At 26.0% G+C, this 17,460-nt stretch overlaps 1 protein-coding gene across 1 annotated transcript in view; it reads left to right on the forward strand.

Annotated features, from left to right (window-relative positions):
• LOC107438141 (uncharacterized) overlaps nt 1-17,460 on the forward strand; it is a 271,632-nt gene that overhangs the window by 194,422 nt on the left and 59,750 nt on the right. Inside the window, exons 2-3 of the mRNA XM_016050348.3 lie at nt 3,491-3,592; nt 14,348-14,445. Coding sequence (XP_015905834.1) covers nt 3,491-3,592; nt 14,348-14,445 — 200 coding nt within the window. The remainder of the gene's footprint in view (nt 1-3,490; nt 3,593-14,347; nt 14,446-17,460) is intronic.

Below are 17,460 nucleotides of genomic sequence, written 5' to 3' on the forward strand. Positions count from 1 at the left end.
TGTCTATTCAGTAGCTTAATTAAGAGTTAGCGCTATTTAATTAGCATAATTAAGGTCTCTGTTTGAACTATTAAGAATGACATTTAACTTGTGAAAACCTAATTATTAGAACAAAAGTTTTTTAAGGGGATATATTTTTGTTTATTTATTCATTTATTTTTTGCCCACTGTACTTTACCTCAAGATCTACAGTACTAATTCTCAAAAACTTTCACTGTACCCAAATTTTGTTCCATTTTCTAAAAAAAATTCTATTATTAATTAATTTTTTTTATTTAGTTATAAAGTCAATTAACTAAAACACTTTCTTATACTTCGAACTTCAATTTTAAACTCAACTTTTAAAAAACATATCTTTAAATTATTCTAAAGGAGCAGAGAATAGTAAGACGCACTCGATTGTTTCATAAACTAGTGATTTCATTGATGATTTATTTATTTAGTTTCATATTCAATTCACACAAGCATTATCTTATATTTCAAATTTCAATTATATTCTCAAATTTTAAAAACTCTGTTTTTAAATTATTTGGATTAAAAAGTAAATTAGTACTTTTCAAAATAGATTTTGCGCTACCTTTTTCAAAGGCTGAAATAGCGATTTCTCTTTAGAAATTTAAAATACTTCACAATATAATTTTATATCATAATAGGAAGAATTCTTATATATTAAACCTTTCCTTCATTGTACTTAATTCATGTAATATTCATGTCCTCAGAGCCTAGAAGCTAAATTACTAGCTATAGAAACCATTCTCATTTATTGCACTTAGCATAATGAAAATTATTAGTAACTGCAATTGCGCGTGTTTATGCTAGTAAACTTTCCTTTATAATATGCAAGAAATTATTTATAATCCTGCCGCAGATGGTGTTCAATCAATTATTAAAATGAGCTTCATTTTAGTTTCTAACGATACGATCTAGATGAGGAATATTAAAGTTCTCACTTAAAGCAGACAGAATTATTTGATTTGTTTGAATATAATTACATGTATTATGTTGGATGATACAATAAGTAACTCACATTTCAGAGACTTGACATTCTAATTATTGTTCATTTTCCTTTTCTGATTTAATTTCGCAAGATAATAATAAAAGTATTCTTTATGATAATTGTTTGTAAGACTGAAGTCACGAAACAACGAAATTGAGGTTTTTGAACTAATAACATACAATAATATTATATTAATAATCGAATTGGCATATACACTGATAATAAATACGAAGCCTCTGATCGTAAATTCAACATTTGAGAGTTTAAAAAAGGAACATTGCTTTCGAAAAAAAGTGAGAAAAAGGATAATTTCCATGAGAAGTTTTAGAAATTCATAAATGTCTGATATCAGATCAATATAACGAAATTTATATTTATAATTGGTGCTCACGAGCGACTAAATTTTTTCAAAATAAATACAAAGAATAATAAATCATTTAGTTATCCACTCTTTGTCATTTTAGAAAAAAGGGATGTTTTTTAAAATGGCTAAAGTAGATTAAAAAAGGTGGAAAAAACTTGTAACAATTTTAAAATAATGTTTTATTTGAGAAAAAATAGCACGGTATAAAGCAAACGATAAAAAATATCAACATGATAAGGGGTTTTCCTCAAATATTATTTTTTTCCAATAAACAAGATTGATTACAAATATATAACAATGGTCCGGATAATAAAGTGTGATTGCATCAGGAAATAAAACACGTGGAAGAAAATTTAAGAAAAGAATTCAAAATTTTAAAAGCATTTCAAATATTACTTCCAATGCGGAAGAGAATATACTTTTATGGGGATGATCCCCAACAATGCCGGCGTCATTTTTTTAAAAAAAAATCATGGTTAATAATACAAAATGATATTTGTGGAAAAACCCTTATAATTTTGAGCTTTCTTTTAAAAAGTGAGAAAATTGCTTGAAACTTTTTAAAATTTTAAAATATTCAAATCGGACTCTTTGTATTATACTTCGTTTCACCTCAAGTTGACACTGGAGAGAAAGGCAGATAGACCGCATTGCAACCGTTTTCATGGAAACTGAGTTGCTCTAAGATAGCTGGGTGCATGAGGAAGCAAAAACAGAGAGAAAGTGGCCAATATTAGCGTTAAAGAAAACAAAGCGCCGATATTTTTTTTTACCAAGAATCTTACTAAAATTTTGAGCAAAATACAGAAAAGAACAAGACTTATCTTTAGAGAATTTCTACTTGCCAAATACGATTCACAACAAATTTAAGAAAAATTTTTTTTATTTTTTCCGCGCATTCGCAGTATAAAAGAACTACCTTAATTACTCATATCTTGCGCAATTTTCAAGAAATTTTTCTCAAATTTTAATGCAATAATCTTGCAATTAATTTCAAATTGATCCGAAAGCTTCGTTCAATTGTATTGAATATTTTCAAAGTTACAGCGCAAAAAACATAAGACAAAAAAAAAATTTACAAAAATGTCCATATCTCTATTAATATTTAAGCTAGGCTTACGAAATTTTGTGCAATTATTGAAAATAGTAACCAAAATATTAGTTTTAAGTTACAAATCTATTACTACATTTTTTGGCATAGGGTGTTCAAAGACATTTTTTTTTCGTTTGTATTTATTGTCAGTCCCTCAAACCTCAAATTGTAAGCTTCATTGATATGTATGAGAAATCGCACGATACCAACACTTCTTAATTCATAAGCTGATTCTCTAAGTATTTTTTGAGGAATATAAAAACTTGTGTTGGCATGGAAGTGTTTGTATTTTTTTGTTCAACTCCTGTAGACCAGTTAAATAACTCAGCCTGTTTTTTTTTATGTTTGGGCCTTTAGAGATTCAAAATTTTTGGCAAATTTTCCTTGCTTCTTTTTAGTTTTTCTAAAATATGCGTAATTAAAAAGTATATAGCGTTTATAAACTGATTTTAAATTATAAACTGATTCTCTAAGTATTTTTTTAAGAATATCAAAAGTTGTGTTAGTATCAAAATGTTTTTATTATTTTGTTCAACCCCTGTAGATCATTTGAATAACTCAACTTATTTTTTTTATATTTGAGCCATGAAAAAAAATTCAAAATTTTTGGCAAATTGTCCTTTAGTTTTTCGATAATGTGTGCAATTAAAAAAATTTATAGCTTTGGTTTGATAATCTTCCGATATAAATTTTAAAAGTAAAATGATAGTTAAAATAAGAATTTATTTACTTCGCATAAACCCAAATTTGATTCCGCTTTTATATATTTTCATGTTTTCCTTTTTGTGATTTATCCCCAACTTCCACTCAAGTATTCACATTTAGTTCAGAAAGCTTCAAACTTAAATAGACTGTCTCTGCAAATAACTCCATTTCTAGCTTTAAAAAATAATAATGTATGTGTAGTGATAGAAAGTTTGCTTTTGTATTGATCACGCATCACAAAATATAATGCTTTTTTTTTAACTTTTAGAAATTTATGAACGTGATCTCAATACCAAAAAATCAATGTTTTTGACGCCATTTTCTTTTACAGTGACTTACGACGTGACATGTTCTGCAAAAGAAATGAAAGTTACAATGATGTTGGATGACAATAAGCCAAATGTTTTCATCGATAATTTAAGAGGATTTAAAGGTAAGAAATATTTTATTTGAAATATTTCATTTAACAATTTCCATATACATATTTAGTAGTTATAAATGTCTATTTTTATTCCAATCAGTACAGAATAAGTTGCTTCAAAGATATTTCAATCTCTTTAAATTACACAAATCAATAATAAGTAATGTGTTTTAAAATTGATTAATACACATATTTAGTCGTCATACAGCAAACCCAATCATTAAATGTCTGCTTTTGTCCTAATCAGTGTAGAATAAGTTGCTTCAAAAATATTTCAATGTCTTTAAATTATACAAATCAATAATAAGTAATGTCTTTTAAAATTGATTAATACACATATTTAGTCGTCATACAGAAAGCCCGATCATTAAATGTCTGCTTTTGTCCAAATCAGTGTAGAATAAGTTGCTTCAAAAATATTTCAATATCTTTAAATTACACGAATCAATAATAAGTAATGTCTTTTAAAATTTATTAATACACATATTTAGTAGTCATACAGCAAACCCAATCATTAAATGTCTGCTTTTGTCCTAATCAGTATAGAATAAGTTGCTTCAAAAGTATTTCAATGTCTTTAAACTACACAAATCAATAATAAGTTATATCTTTTAAAATTGCTTTATACACATATTCAGTAGCCATACAGAAAATCCGATCATTAAATGTCAATTTTTATCCTAATCAGCATAGAATAAGTTGCTTCAAAGATATTTCAATGTCTTTAAATTGCGCAAATCAATAAGTTCTGTGTTTTAGAATTGCTTTATACACGGAGAAAGAAATTCTGATGAAATTACCGTACTGTATGATAATGACAGTTCTGGTTTAAAAAGAATTGAAAAAAACACAATTCTGATAATAAAAACCACATTACATGGTATTTAAATATTCATTTGGTAATTTTCTCCCTTCATATAGTGACAGTTTACTGGAAATTCTGATTTTAAAAATTATTCTTTTTATTACTACACATATTAAATATGCAGTACTGAAAAGTAAAATTTACCGAATAAGTGGTTTTTATGCCATACTTTACAGTATTATGAAATTTCAACACATTCACCAAAATTTATCACATATTATAAAACCACGTTTTATTGTTGATTTTACAAAAATCATTACCAAAGCTCATCGGTAAAAAACGCCGATGTTTGCTTGTGATATCTTTAATTTCAGTACTATTTTGCTCAGCCTTATAACGTTGTCTATATAAGAAAAACACCCATATGAGAAAAGTGATAAAGCACATTATCCCTTTTATGTTTTTTTTCTACCTCTTTACGCTTAAAAAAGCTTGTCTACAGATCTATTATTAATATATTATATTCTTACTAGTGTTGGCAAAATGAATCTAATGCATTTATGGTGCCACTTTTTTTCGTTCTTAAAAGGGCATTCAATATTCCTTGGAGATATTCAAGTCTCAATAGTTTACGTGATAAAGCAGGACATAGTTTTTTTTGTTAAAAAAAAGGTGGTGACAAAGTTGCTGAGTTAATTTATGTATCCGTAATATGCAATTAGCTTATTACGAATATGACGCAATAATACGCAACGCAGTACAGCGCAATACGCAAATACGCAAATGACATGTACAGCGTATGTCAACTTTACCTAAACACAACTTTCATAACAATAGTTGAAGCCATTCGTTTAAGTTCGTTAGTTAAGAGGTGAATACGGACATTAGTGGGCAAAATAAATGTTTAAATTAAAATGATTTTCCAAAATTTCTGAACACAATTAAAATAAACAATAGTAAATATATATTTCCAAAATTTTATACCACTTTCTTTTGTAGTAATTATTAGACATATTATTTTTAAGTTTAAAAAATCTTCATGGGAAATATTCAAAATTTATTATCACATAAAGTTTAAAAAGAAGCAAATATAACAATATTAAGTCTGTTCTCGGTTTTTAATTAAGATAGCTGATTTTTTTTACAGCTTGTAAAGGGATTAATAGCTTTTTCCAACAATTTTTTATGCTGTAAACAAAATCTCAAAACTCATCAAATCTCACATTCATGTTTGCTTATTTTTTGTTTTAAAACCTTTTAAATCAAAGTTAATCTTATTGAATAACACAAAAAATGACGGAAAATATGGGTGATAAATAGAAATTTCACATATATGTTATTAAATAAAAAAACATTAATAATATATTTTAAGACGGAGTTAATTATTCTGCAAACATTAATCTTCATATCATACAGATACAAAATAATAATAATAATAATATATTGTTAAGGAATTATAAATTAAAAATTTAATCCAAAATACTATCATTGATTTATCTTGTTGATATTCAATGGCTAAGCAGACAAAATTGAAAAATGTTTCTTTGGAGAGTGTCTTTTTTATTTAATAAAGAGTAGTTATTAATTAAAGTAATGGGAGTAATTATTATTAAGAGTAATTTATTTAATAAAGAGTAATTATCTCATTTTGTATATATTAAAGTTCAGAATTGCAAAAGCTAAAATCTTATTTAGGGTTTGGCTTATATATAAATATATATGTAAGCAAAAAGAGAAAATTGCTAAGAATACATTTATTTAAATCCTATTTTTAATCAAATAAAGAAATTAAACGAATTTGTTGTAATATTTGTTTATCCAAAAGTAAAATAAAAAAATAAAAATATAACAAACACTCTCTTCCAAAATTTGATTAAAAACAATGGATATCCAACAAATGTAATAAAATTCCATACAAAATCATTGAGTTAACTGTATGTTAAAATTAATAAGCGAATATATTTACATTAATATATTTCTGTTATCTAAATTGATATTTTTACCATGTGCAAATGCGTGTGCATATGTGCAAATTATTTTTAACCTACCTATAGCCTCCTCCGATATTCCATTAATATTTTTTCAATAAATGTTCATTAATTTTCTAAAATTCATCGAGATAAAATGTTGTTTTTAAATTTCTATCTTATACTCTGAATTATCCAGTATTGTTTATTATTACCTTACGCAAATTCAGTTTCCGAGCCAACCCAAGGCAACAGACAAATCAAATGCGATTGTGTACCTCAGTAAGAAAACGCCTTAGAATATATCTCACTACCCTCTATTTAAGTTTTAATTTTTATTATGTAGTCTGGCAACTTAGTCACGATAGTATTTTTAAATCATTTTTGCGAGATCTAGTAAGTACATGACATCCGTTCTCACTTCTCGCTTTATATGATCCTATTTGCGTTTTATTTTTTATTTTTCTTGCATTTTTGTGATTTTTACTTGTTATTGTGATTTTTGTTAGTTAAGGAATCGGTTTCCTTCCTTCGCTTTTTTATTTATTTTTTTGGTGCTTCTGATACTGTTGTATAGCCATGTTTTGCCTTAACTATACTGATAAAATATTCAAAAGCACTATATAATACACACTATATAAGCGTGTGAAGTGATGACGAGATTATCTTTTGGTTGTTTTATTATCAAACTTTAATTTTTAGCTTTTTTTCAATAATTTTGAGAATTTCAATTATTTTTTTTCCTGTTTTCCTTGTTTTCTTTCGATAGAAAGAAAACAAAACAAGCACTGGACATTTGCGGAATGGAAATTTTGTATTTGAATAGTATATAAATAGTTGTAGGTTCAAGTGTAAATAGTATAAATAGAACTTAAATTATAACCGCCTGTTAACCTAAATAAACGCCTGTTATTAAAACAGGAACAAAATTATTTTAGAAAAGTCTAAATTAGAACATTCTTGACCGATTCGGGCAAATTAAAAACTCGCTATAAAATCACTCAAGAACGCCTTTTTGTAGAAAAGCAAAAGTTGATTCAAAGAGAATTATCAATTTTACAGTAGTGTCATCTATTAACAAGAGGGTGAACATAAAGTAAGGTGATCTGGAAAATATTTTTTAATAGAAGGAAAAGAGTCTAAAAAAAAGCAATAATGAAATTTAATGCTCTTAAAACGCATTATTTGGTGGTCGTTTACCTGCCTGAACCCTCATTCAATCAACATTCTAACACAAAAATATTTTCAATAAAGCAGTGGATTATTCCGGAACAAGCAAATAATGGCTGCAACTGCCGAGAATAAAAGGTCAATTCATATTAAATATCCTATCCAAAGGCTCGCGAAATCGAATAATCCCATTAATTTTTAATCCCAAGAATTAACCAGATTTAATTTTTAATTAGTTTTTTAGAGTTAAAATTGCTTGAGTATTTTAAATTTATTTGCCAATATTTTATTGAATTTTCATACAATATTTCTAACAATTAATCATCCTGCCAAAACATACATTTTCAAGAGGAATTAAAAAAAATCGTCACTGATAAAATTATTTTTGTAGCGTTTTGACCTCTTTCAAGAATTCTTGATGATTTGATTTGTTTCTATATATCCCAGGGCTCGAAAAAACTCAGAANCCTCTTTCAAAAATTCTTGTTGATTTGAATTGTTTCTATATATCCTGATCGTGTGATTTCTAATTATGTTAGCAATAACCTTGCTACTTAAATTTGACAATTCTAAACATCAGCCAATTTATGAATAGTTAAATTTTATGAAAAAAAGTAGTTAATAGCCATTCTTGAAAATTAATAAATTAATTCAGCAATACCAACTTTTATTGAACTTAAATTTTATTCAATCAAAGTGGAAACGTTTAATTTTGCTTCTGCGTATTCCTGATACAAAATTCCAATATATTTTTTTCTTGCGTTCGAAATACTGTTCTCTCTTTTCTATTTTAAAAACTTCTATCAAAATATACAGTTTTGATTACACAGATAAACGGATAAAACATTTTTTACTATGTGCAAATTTTATATAATAGAATAATAGATTTCCTTTCAAATAAAATCGTCTTATAACAGTATCAAACAGTACCAGAATATAAACTAGAAAACAGTAATTAAATTTGCATGAACAAATTTCTGTAATTTATGAATTAAAAACGTTGTCTTGAATTCAAATAACATTTTAAATAATTAAAAAATGGCGATACGTGAGGAGATTTCGTAGGGAAAGAAATAATAATCCGAAAAATAAAAAAAATGTCTGCGTATTTGCTGCTTTCCATGTAAAAAGATTTTGAATTAATTTCTGTTTAGAAATTTTCAAATTCTAATCATTTTTAAATAATATTATTAAAGCGTGAAGTTTAAAGAAAAATCACTGCTTAATATTTTAAGTTTGACCTTTATTCAATAGTTCATTTATTGCTTAAAAATTAATTAAAAAATATGCATTTAATTTAATCATTAAATACTAAAACAAGCAAATAAATTAAACAGCTTGTCTATTTTGTTTACAATATCGTTAAAATGTTTAATCTAATTGAATCTTTAGTCGCAATATAGCAGCTAATGTTTTTTAAGTTGCACTTTGACAACCCAAAAATCTTTGTTCGCATCTTTAATTGAAAGCGTACTGATTGAAAATGCTAAACAAAAATATGTTCTAGAAATTAGTGTCTTTAAATATTGTTTGCTTTTTGCATTTATATTAACATCCCATGACTTTATTTAGACTAATGATTTTATTTCGCCTAGGATAAAGGGCTATATTCAGAACAAAAGTACTAAGAAAAAAGATACAAGAAATGTTTATGCATATTTTGAATTCTTAAAAAATTACATTTCGAGCAAAACAATATATTTTGAGCAAAAATTAATGAAATATTGAGAAAAAATCATGGAAAAATTGTGTGAAATTAAACTAAGAAGTGGCCATTTCTCCTTTTTTGACTAGGGAATGTGGCAATATAATGCAGAAAAAGAAGTTAAAATATGGAAAACAACATATATATCATACAGTTAACTACGAAAAGCTTACAAGAACAGGTAGAGATTGAATTTTTCTTGGAAAATAAGTAAAAAGTATCTAATGAGCTAAATCTAAAGTACAGATATAAATAATCACTTTCGAAAAAACTTTACCACATTTTCGACAAAGGTTTTAAAAGTTTGTACTGTTTTGATAACTTTAATTGTATCGCATTTTATTTTATTTTCTAATATAACTTATTTAATATTTATTTTAATTCTACTATTTATTTAATTGCCTTTTCTTTATTAGAGATTTTAGATAAAATGTGTTTCCGGTCCTATCCTGTTTCAGAGTTAGGGGTGATAATATTTATTTGAGAAAAAAAATCCGAATCAAGGTGTTGACGATAACCTTTGACCAGTAGGGTTTAAAGTGGTTGAATCATTTAGCTCAACTCTCTTAATTCAGGTACAAGATATTTTAATATTCAAGATATTTAAGTTTTGATTAAAACTTCACTCTTAACGCAAGATAATTGGGTTTTAACTTGAATAATACTATTTACACTAGAGAATAAAATTTTGTTTTCACACTTTTAGTTGTCACACTTTTTCAATAAAATCACACTTTTAGTTGTCAGAAAAAATAATGCTTTATCCAAATCAATATCAAGTTAAACTGCTTCTACTGCAATATAATAAAAAATATCGGAGAATTTTAAACTAGTCATCTAACCTAGACTTACCCTAATTAAGATCCGCCTTTCAGTTTGGCAATAAATACCATTTGTTAAATCTGAGAAATTGTCTTAAAATTATAAATGTATTTATTATTTTTGTATTTGTGATACTAGTTTCTAATTGTGAAGATTTCATTCATCATAACATAGTTTAATTCTACAAGAAGAGTAGGTTTTATTTATTTTTTCTATTGAATAAATTTTCTTAATATTCTTTTGGAAATGCGCCTAATCAATCCAAATACGTTTATTGCATTTGAAGCTGATTGTAAGACTTTTATCCTCCTTTCCTTCCTTTTTAATTTGTTAGCTTAATTACACTAAATTTTTGTGACCTAATTATTAAGTAACTTGCTTATTAAATTTTTTCCTTTATTTACTGTGAACTGTCTAACTTCATTATAAAAATTTACTGATTAAACCCTTATAAAAATTTCAACTTAGAAACGTAATTTATATTTTGATTTCCTGCTTTCTAATAGAAATATTTATGCAATTACTTGACCTTTTCTATGTTAGGCGTATAAATGACGTTAAATAAATCTATATGTGACGTAAAAGCTAAGTTCAATTTCGCAGCCCTACACATCAAAAGAAAAACTCTCAGTTTTGCACTGTCTTAAATTTTATAGATATATGTCATTAAAGGTACGTGGAGAGTCAGAAGTAGAAATTTCATTTTTTTCACATAAAAATGCACTGGGAGAAAATGTATAGTCAAAACTACCAGAATATTATAATATTTATCGTGTTTCTGGTTCTATGAGAACAGCAAAAAGCTCGGTAATTTTCATCGAAGTGCTGTTGTAAAAATTTTGATAGAATTAATAATAATATATGGTTTAATAATATGAAAATATTTGTTAAATGTATTAATTTTATCATAGTATATTTGAGCATGGCACAAAAATCATCTATTTTCCTTAATTTTTTTAAATGTCTATTAATTAAAACTATAATTTTGAAAACCAGAATTTCCGGTAAACCGTTATTATATGAACGGAAAAATTACCAATTAATTGTTTTAAACACCGTATATTTTGTTTTTATTAATCAAAATTATACTTTTTTTTTACCAGAAATGTGATTCTTATGCAGACCGGTAATTATATAAGAATTTTTTTCTCCGTGCTAAGTATAATTTTGTAGTCATAGATATAGGAAGAATAAAATGCTCCCTATTGCATTGCTCTAAATTTTAAAAATGTATATTATATGCAGGGAATCAGATTTAAAAATTTCATTTTATTACTTTTTCATTCAACCACAATTTTTTTACAGTCATACGTAGAAAAAGAAACAGTCTATATTAGGTTATATGAATATTGTTCCGTTGTCTTAAATTATAAAAATTTATGCCACTGCAGATACGTAGAAAGTCAGATGTATTTGTTTAATTTTATGGCATGAAAGTAAATCATTTCTTTTTTTTATGTTGAAAACGTAGTCTTACCCTGTAAAAATTTCGGATCAAATTATAGTGTAAAGTACCAGCACTTTGAATGCATTATCCGTAAAATCCATTTTACGGTAAAAACTATCTTTGTCGTAAAATAGTATACTGTAACTTTAACTGTAATATTTATTTAATTAGAGTGCTTTAACTGTTTTCATTTCTTTAAAAATTACGTTTTATCAGATTTTTTGTTATATTGCATATTCCGGAGAAAATTGATTTCATGATTAAAAGAACCGGCCCCCTGAGTGCCGATAATTTTTAATGTAATTTGATCCGAATTTCTTACAGTGTACATGCTCACCAATGTTTAAAAAATTTAAGAGAAAAACTCTTTGGCGACAGCTGGATTTGGTCCCTGGACTGCTTCTATAATAACCGTTTAAATTAATGGTGTAAATAAATCTGCTAATTTTGATGAAGTTTGTTACAAAAAAGAGAACTGTCCTTTTTTTCTCAAAAAAAGAGAGTTGACCGTATAAATAAATGGTCAACTCTTCAAATTTTACAGAAATTTGTGACAGAGTGCAGTGCACATATCAAATCAATATGGAATAAAATCATTTGATTAGTAAAAAATTGAGGAAGAAGCAGCAACAAGACCACAGAACCAGTCTAATACGAAATTCTAATTAATCGTGAATGTTAATGCATCGGTCACAGCTTATTTCAAGGTAATCTGTTAAAAGCAACAGATTTCGTAATGTGATTTTTTTTTGTACTGTGATGATTCAAGTCGAGCTGAATGTATAGTTTAATATACGGTACAATATACGGAACTGACAGTACTGCATCAAGAACTAATAACAATATGTAAATCTTCACAAACTGGTTAGATCTTGAAAACTAAGTTTGGGATAAAAAAAGAAAGAAAAAGGGGTACTCTTAGGAACATTATTTCATCCAGAAATTTAGACTGGAAGCAATTTATATAATAGACAAATGTAATGATCAGCACATTTATCAAAAAGTATTATTTTTGCATCAAGCATTAATCATAATCATTTAGCATTGTTTCTAAATATGAACTTTACACGTCTCCGCAATTCACAGATACATCTTATTGTCTATCATGGAACATTTGCAAAATAAGGCTTATGAATATTTTACTTCTCTATGAGCACATTATAGTCTCTAATCAAATGGTTTATTTCTCCACATTTATGTTCGGCAGTAAATGTATAGCAATATCTTCATTATTTGTTTCCTTTCTTGTATAAATAATCTATTCAAAACTTGTTTAGGTTAAAACGTTGTTATTTCTTAGGTTTGTTTAGTTGAAAGTATTTTAAAAATAAAGTCCTTCTTTTTAAAGATATTTCCCTATAATTAATTTGTGATTAATCCGCATGATAATGGCTCAATTTTTATTAAAAAAATTTTGCCAGCTTCAAAAATAAAGCTTTTTGAAATATCGTATTGGTGATTACTATCAGCAGACAAATCAAAAGCTAATATTGGATATTTTTTAGTCATCACGTCGATACATATTCACAACAATTAAATGTGTATACAACATTTTTAAGTGTTAATTTTAAACTTCGGACAATTCTTGTGATATAGAACACATTACTGAGAACCATTGAATATTTCTTAATTGATAGATAACAAAGTTGAATTAATATAATGCAAATTCATTGCGTCGAAATGTTCCCAATAAATAAAAAATATCTGATACAGAAATATTAATCTTATCATTTTAACACCAGAAAAACGATGAAATAATTTTTAAAGTCAACTTTTATTGAAGAACATGATTTTTAAACTTTTAAACTATATCCATTTTTTAGGTCTCTGATTGCATATCCAATACGGTATAAGTCATAATGCGTATTTTTGAAAGGCTTAGATACGCCAAAGTTTTACAAATAATTAATACATCAGCCCATTTGATGTATGTCCACACTGTTAGAATTTTCATTCCAAAATTACGGTAAAATAACCGGCAGTAGTCTGTCCTTCTAATTAATCGTAAAATTTATGATAAAGAGCATTTTTTTACCTTTACGGTTTTGAAACTGCTTACAACTAGTATGATTAAAAAGCCATGGATGCAAATCTTTACGTATTTTGTGGTACTATAACCATTTACCACTAGCATAGCTTCAAAACTGTAAAAAAGAAATTTAACCAACCATAGTGCTACCATCTATGCTTAAAAAAGAGTATCGTCCTCTAATAATCCAGGGTCACAAATAGGGGAAAACAGGACACTGGAAATTCTTCATGTGTTGAAGATAATCGAGGAAATATTTTGAGACTCGAACCCCTATTCTGTTGCTCATGAGATTGCCAAATAAGTCTCATCGGCAATAATAAAAAACTAAGTGTCTTCAAAAAACTAAACTGAGCGTCTTCAACTAAGTGTCTTCATTCGAAAAACTAAGTGTCTTCATTAAGTGAGCCTGGGTTGGGCGATAAAATTTTGGTTGTTTAACCGCATTAGGTGAAAGCAATTAATAAACAGTTTTTCTCAGACTTAACAGTTTGAATGCCAAACTATTCATGGCTATTTGACTGTTTTCTTTCAATATGGTGAAACATTTATTAAAATTGTTACTTAACCATTCTTTCAGAGAAATTTTCTAACACTGCAAACCATAATATAGCCCGGTAATTTCTGTTTTTAAATTTAAATTCTGATTACAAAATCGTACTAGAAATTATACCAAAAGTTGTTGTAAAGGTAAGATACTTTTTTTCTCGCAATCACATAAACAAATGAGATTTTTGTTGGAAAATGTTTATTGAATTAGTAAAATTTATTATTTAATTACTCTATTTGCAGTAATTAAATGCATTTCTCTCATTCTTTTAGGCTGTCTGCCAAAGGTTGCGGAACAAAAAGCTGTAATTATATTACCTTTAGACAATTTCCATAAGTGCGGCACAACAAGAATGACCAATAAATATACGGTATGTACTTACAGACAATACTTCATTCGTTTCATACTTTTTTAAGTAAGTATGTCCTTTCAGTGTTCTAATTTAGTCTTGGACAATCTTTTATATGTGGTGAAAATTAAGGTAAGTATCTAATTTCGTTTAAATCATAATGCTAGCGTGATGACTTTTATAACAATTATTGTGACAATATTTTACATGAAATATTTTTCTAATAGTGCAATGTATAATTAGATAATTAATTTGTATCCATATTTGAAGTGCTTAGCTGAAAAACATGCTAAATAACAGCTAAGATCATTTCAAAATTGTAGCCCTTTTAGTGTAAAGGTCATGAAATATTTGTGAAATAGTTAAATTCATTACAATATGACTTATTTAAAAAATAAATTAATTGTATATTCCTACAGCTAACCGTGTAATTTGAATTTGTTCAGAATTGAACCTGACATGTTATTCCAATCAACCAACTAATCCATACGTTTTTTTTAATATTAAAAGATGTTTTAATCATTATTATTTCTAGCTTTATTCTTATTTTATATTTGAATCATTTCTTTTATTTAAAGAATTAGCTTCCACGGTTCTAAAAAAAACTTGAAAAGTAATAACAATAATGATAATATTTTAAACCAGCAATGAAGTTCCTTATTATGCGAATGCTCTATGCCTTTGTATTTCAACGTTAGACATGTATTTTAATAAATTAAGTTGCTACTTAAATTATATATATATATATATATATATTTANTATATATATCACTCACTCAATTCAATTTATTAAACAATTTACGGTTATGTATATTTTTTAAAAAGTAATTTGCTTAAAAGTGTTCAAGTACTGTTAGTAATATTATGTAAATTTCATGTATATAAAAATACATCAAAATTATTGCAACAAAAAGGTTCATAAAAAAGTTAAAATAATATTGAAAAGAAGCCGATAACAATCTGATAAAGAGACATATTAACAATTTAGATAACTTAAGCAAATTAAAACGTAGGTACTTTTTCTAAAGAAATTTTTTTTGAGGTACTTCATTATTTACTTACTATTTGCAACGTATCATAACAACTGTTAATGTTTACTGTCTATTTTTTTTTCCTTTAAAATTATTAATTTGTAAGAATTATTAATTTGTATGAGCAGGGTTACCTGTTTTAAAATAAACTGTTTTAATAAAAAATCTATCTCGTTAAATTGTTTAAATAGCTTAGTTTTCTGTTGTTCGCGTAAATACTTTTCCTTTAAAGGTAACCAAGTGAAAAAAAGTAAATTTTTCCATAAAAAATCTCTATAATCTTGAGATTTTATAATCTTTAGTCAAATAAACATATGTGATATGTAATTTCTAAATGTTTACTTATTACTGCTCTTCCTCAAAAATTTATTAGTAAAATACATTATGTGAGTAAATTTAAAATTAAGTCAAAATATAAGTAAATTTAAAATTAAGTCAAAATGTGAGTAAATTTAAAACTAAGTCAAAATGTGAGTAAATTTAAACAATAACATTGAGCAATTAAAAGCTTAGGGGATAAGAGATCTTTTCAGACCTTCACATTTTATTTTTCAGTTTAGTTATAGAATCTTTTCAGCTATCGTTGCAAACAAATTTTCTATTGTTAGTATGCAGAAATGTTTTTATTAATTATTAGAATATTTTAAATGCTTATATCAAGGAGGGAGTGCAAAAATATTCAAAATTCATTTGAAATATTATCAAAATAAATTCTTTAATTTATTACTGCATTCTTTATAAGCACTATTATGCTTAAAGCTTCTCTTGCTAAAATGAAACTAATAAAAAGTGGTTATTCTATTTTCTTAAATCATTCATACCAGAACAAAGCTTTTTGATATTTTAGTTCTTCGTATTATTCCATTATTTTCAAATATATTTTAATTGAAAATATGTTACCTCGCATTTTTCATGCTTCTTAAAGTTAAAGGATAAAATTTCAATTAAAAAGTATTTAATAAATTTATTCAATAAAAAAGGACATGGTCATTTTATTATGCCATTTGATACAAATGCTATAAATTAATGACAATAAATAATGCTAAAGTATAGCATTTTCATATGTACTCACAAACTAAACGGAACTCATTCTTTTAGATACATTACAAACTTTGAAAACTTTTATTTGCTTGTTAAGTTGAAACGTAAAGCAATAAATAAGCATATTTAAAAGATTTGGTTATTCTTTGTTTTTATCATGTTTAATTATTTATCAATAATATTAAATAGTTTTAATTTAGAGCATAAATTATCATTTAAATCTTTGTTTTAAATAAGCAAAAAAAACAACAACAAAACACACAAAACTCCTTTAAATAAAATAAAAAAACGGTTTTTTTTCAACTCTGATTAAGCAATTATTTTCATGTAAAACAGGACAAACCAAAAAGTAGAGATTTCTTATAAATATATGCAATCAGTAAATTACTAAATTCGTTATTTGGCAATGTGTATTTAAATAAACAGTGATATTCGAAATAGAGTAGTAAGAATAACGAGCAGATCAAATAATGTAATAAAAAAAATATGATATAGGAGTAGATAGTCGATAAAAGTTGTTTATAATAAGGAAAAACATTCTCCATAATAATATAAAGGAAACATGTATAGGCATGTAATAAAGAGCATATGACATTCCGTAACAATCAAGAATGATAAGCTACATAAACGGACTCATTTACTTGGAAACATGATGTTTGATATAATGGTTAGATCTGTTCATTAATGAATACAACCGAGCATATCTATAAATAAGAAAATTGTAATAAAGATAAATAAATGATGTTCCTAAAATGTATATTAAAGAACATTAGGGAAGAAACAACTCTCAGTATACATCAGCAGAAAAGCAATAAAAGAAATCGTTGATATCGTTGATCGTTTATATATTTTTGAAAATTTTAATGAAAATATAATTATTGACTATCATAAGATCATATATATCATAATATCATATATCATATATACATATATATATATATATATATATACATATATATATATA

Source organism: Parasteatoda tepidariorum, chromosome X2 (assembly GCF_043381705.1).
Source record: "Parasteatoda tepidariorum isolate YZ-2023 chromosome X2, CAS_Ptep_4.0, whole genome shotgun sequence".
NCBI lineage: Eukaryota > Metazoa > Arthropoda > Arachnida > Araneae > Theridiidae > Parasteatoda > Parasteatoda tepidariorum.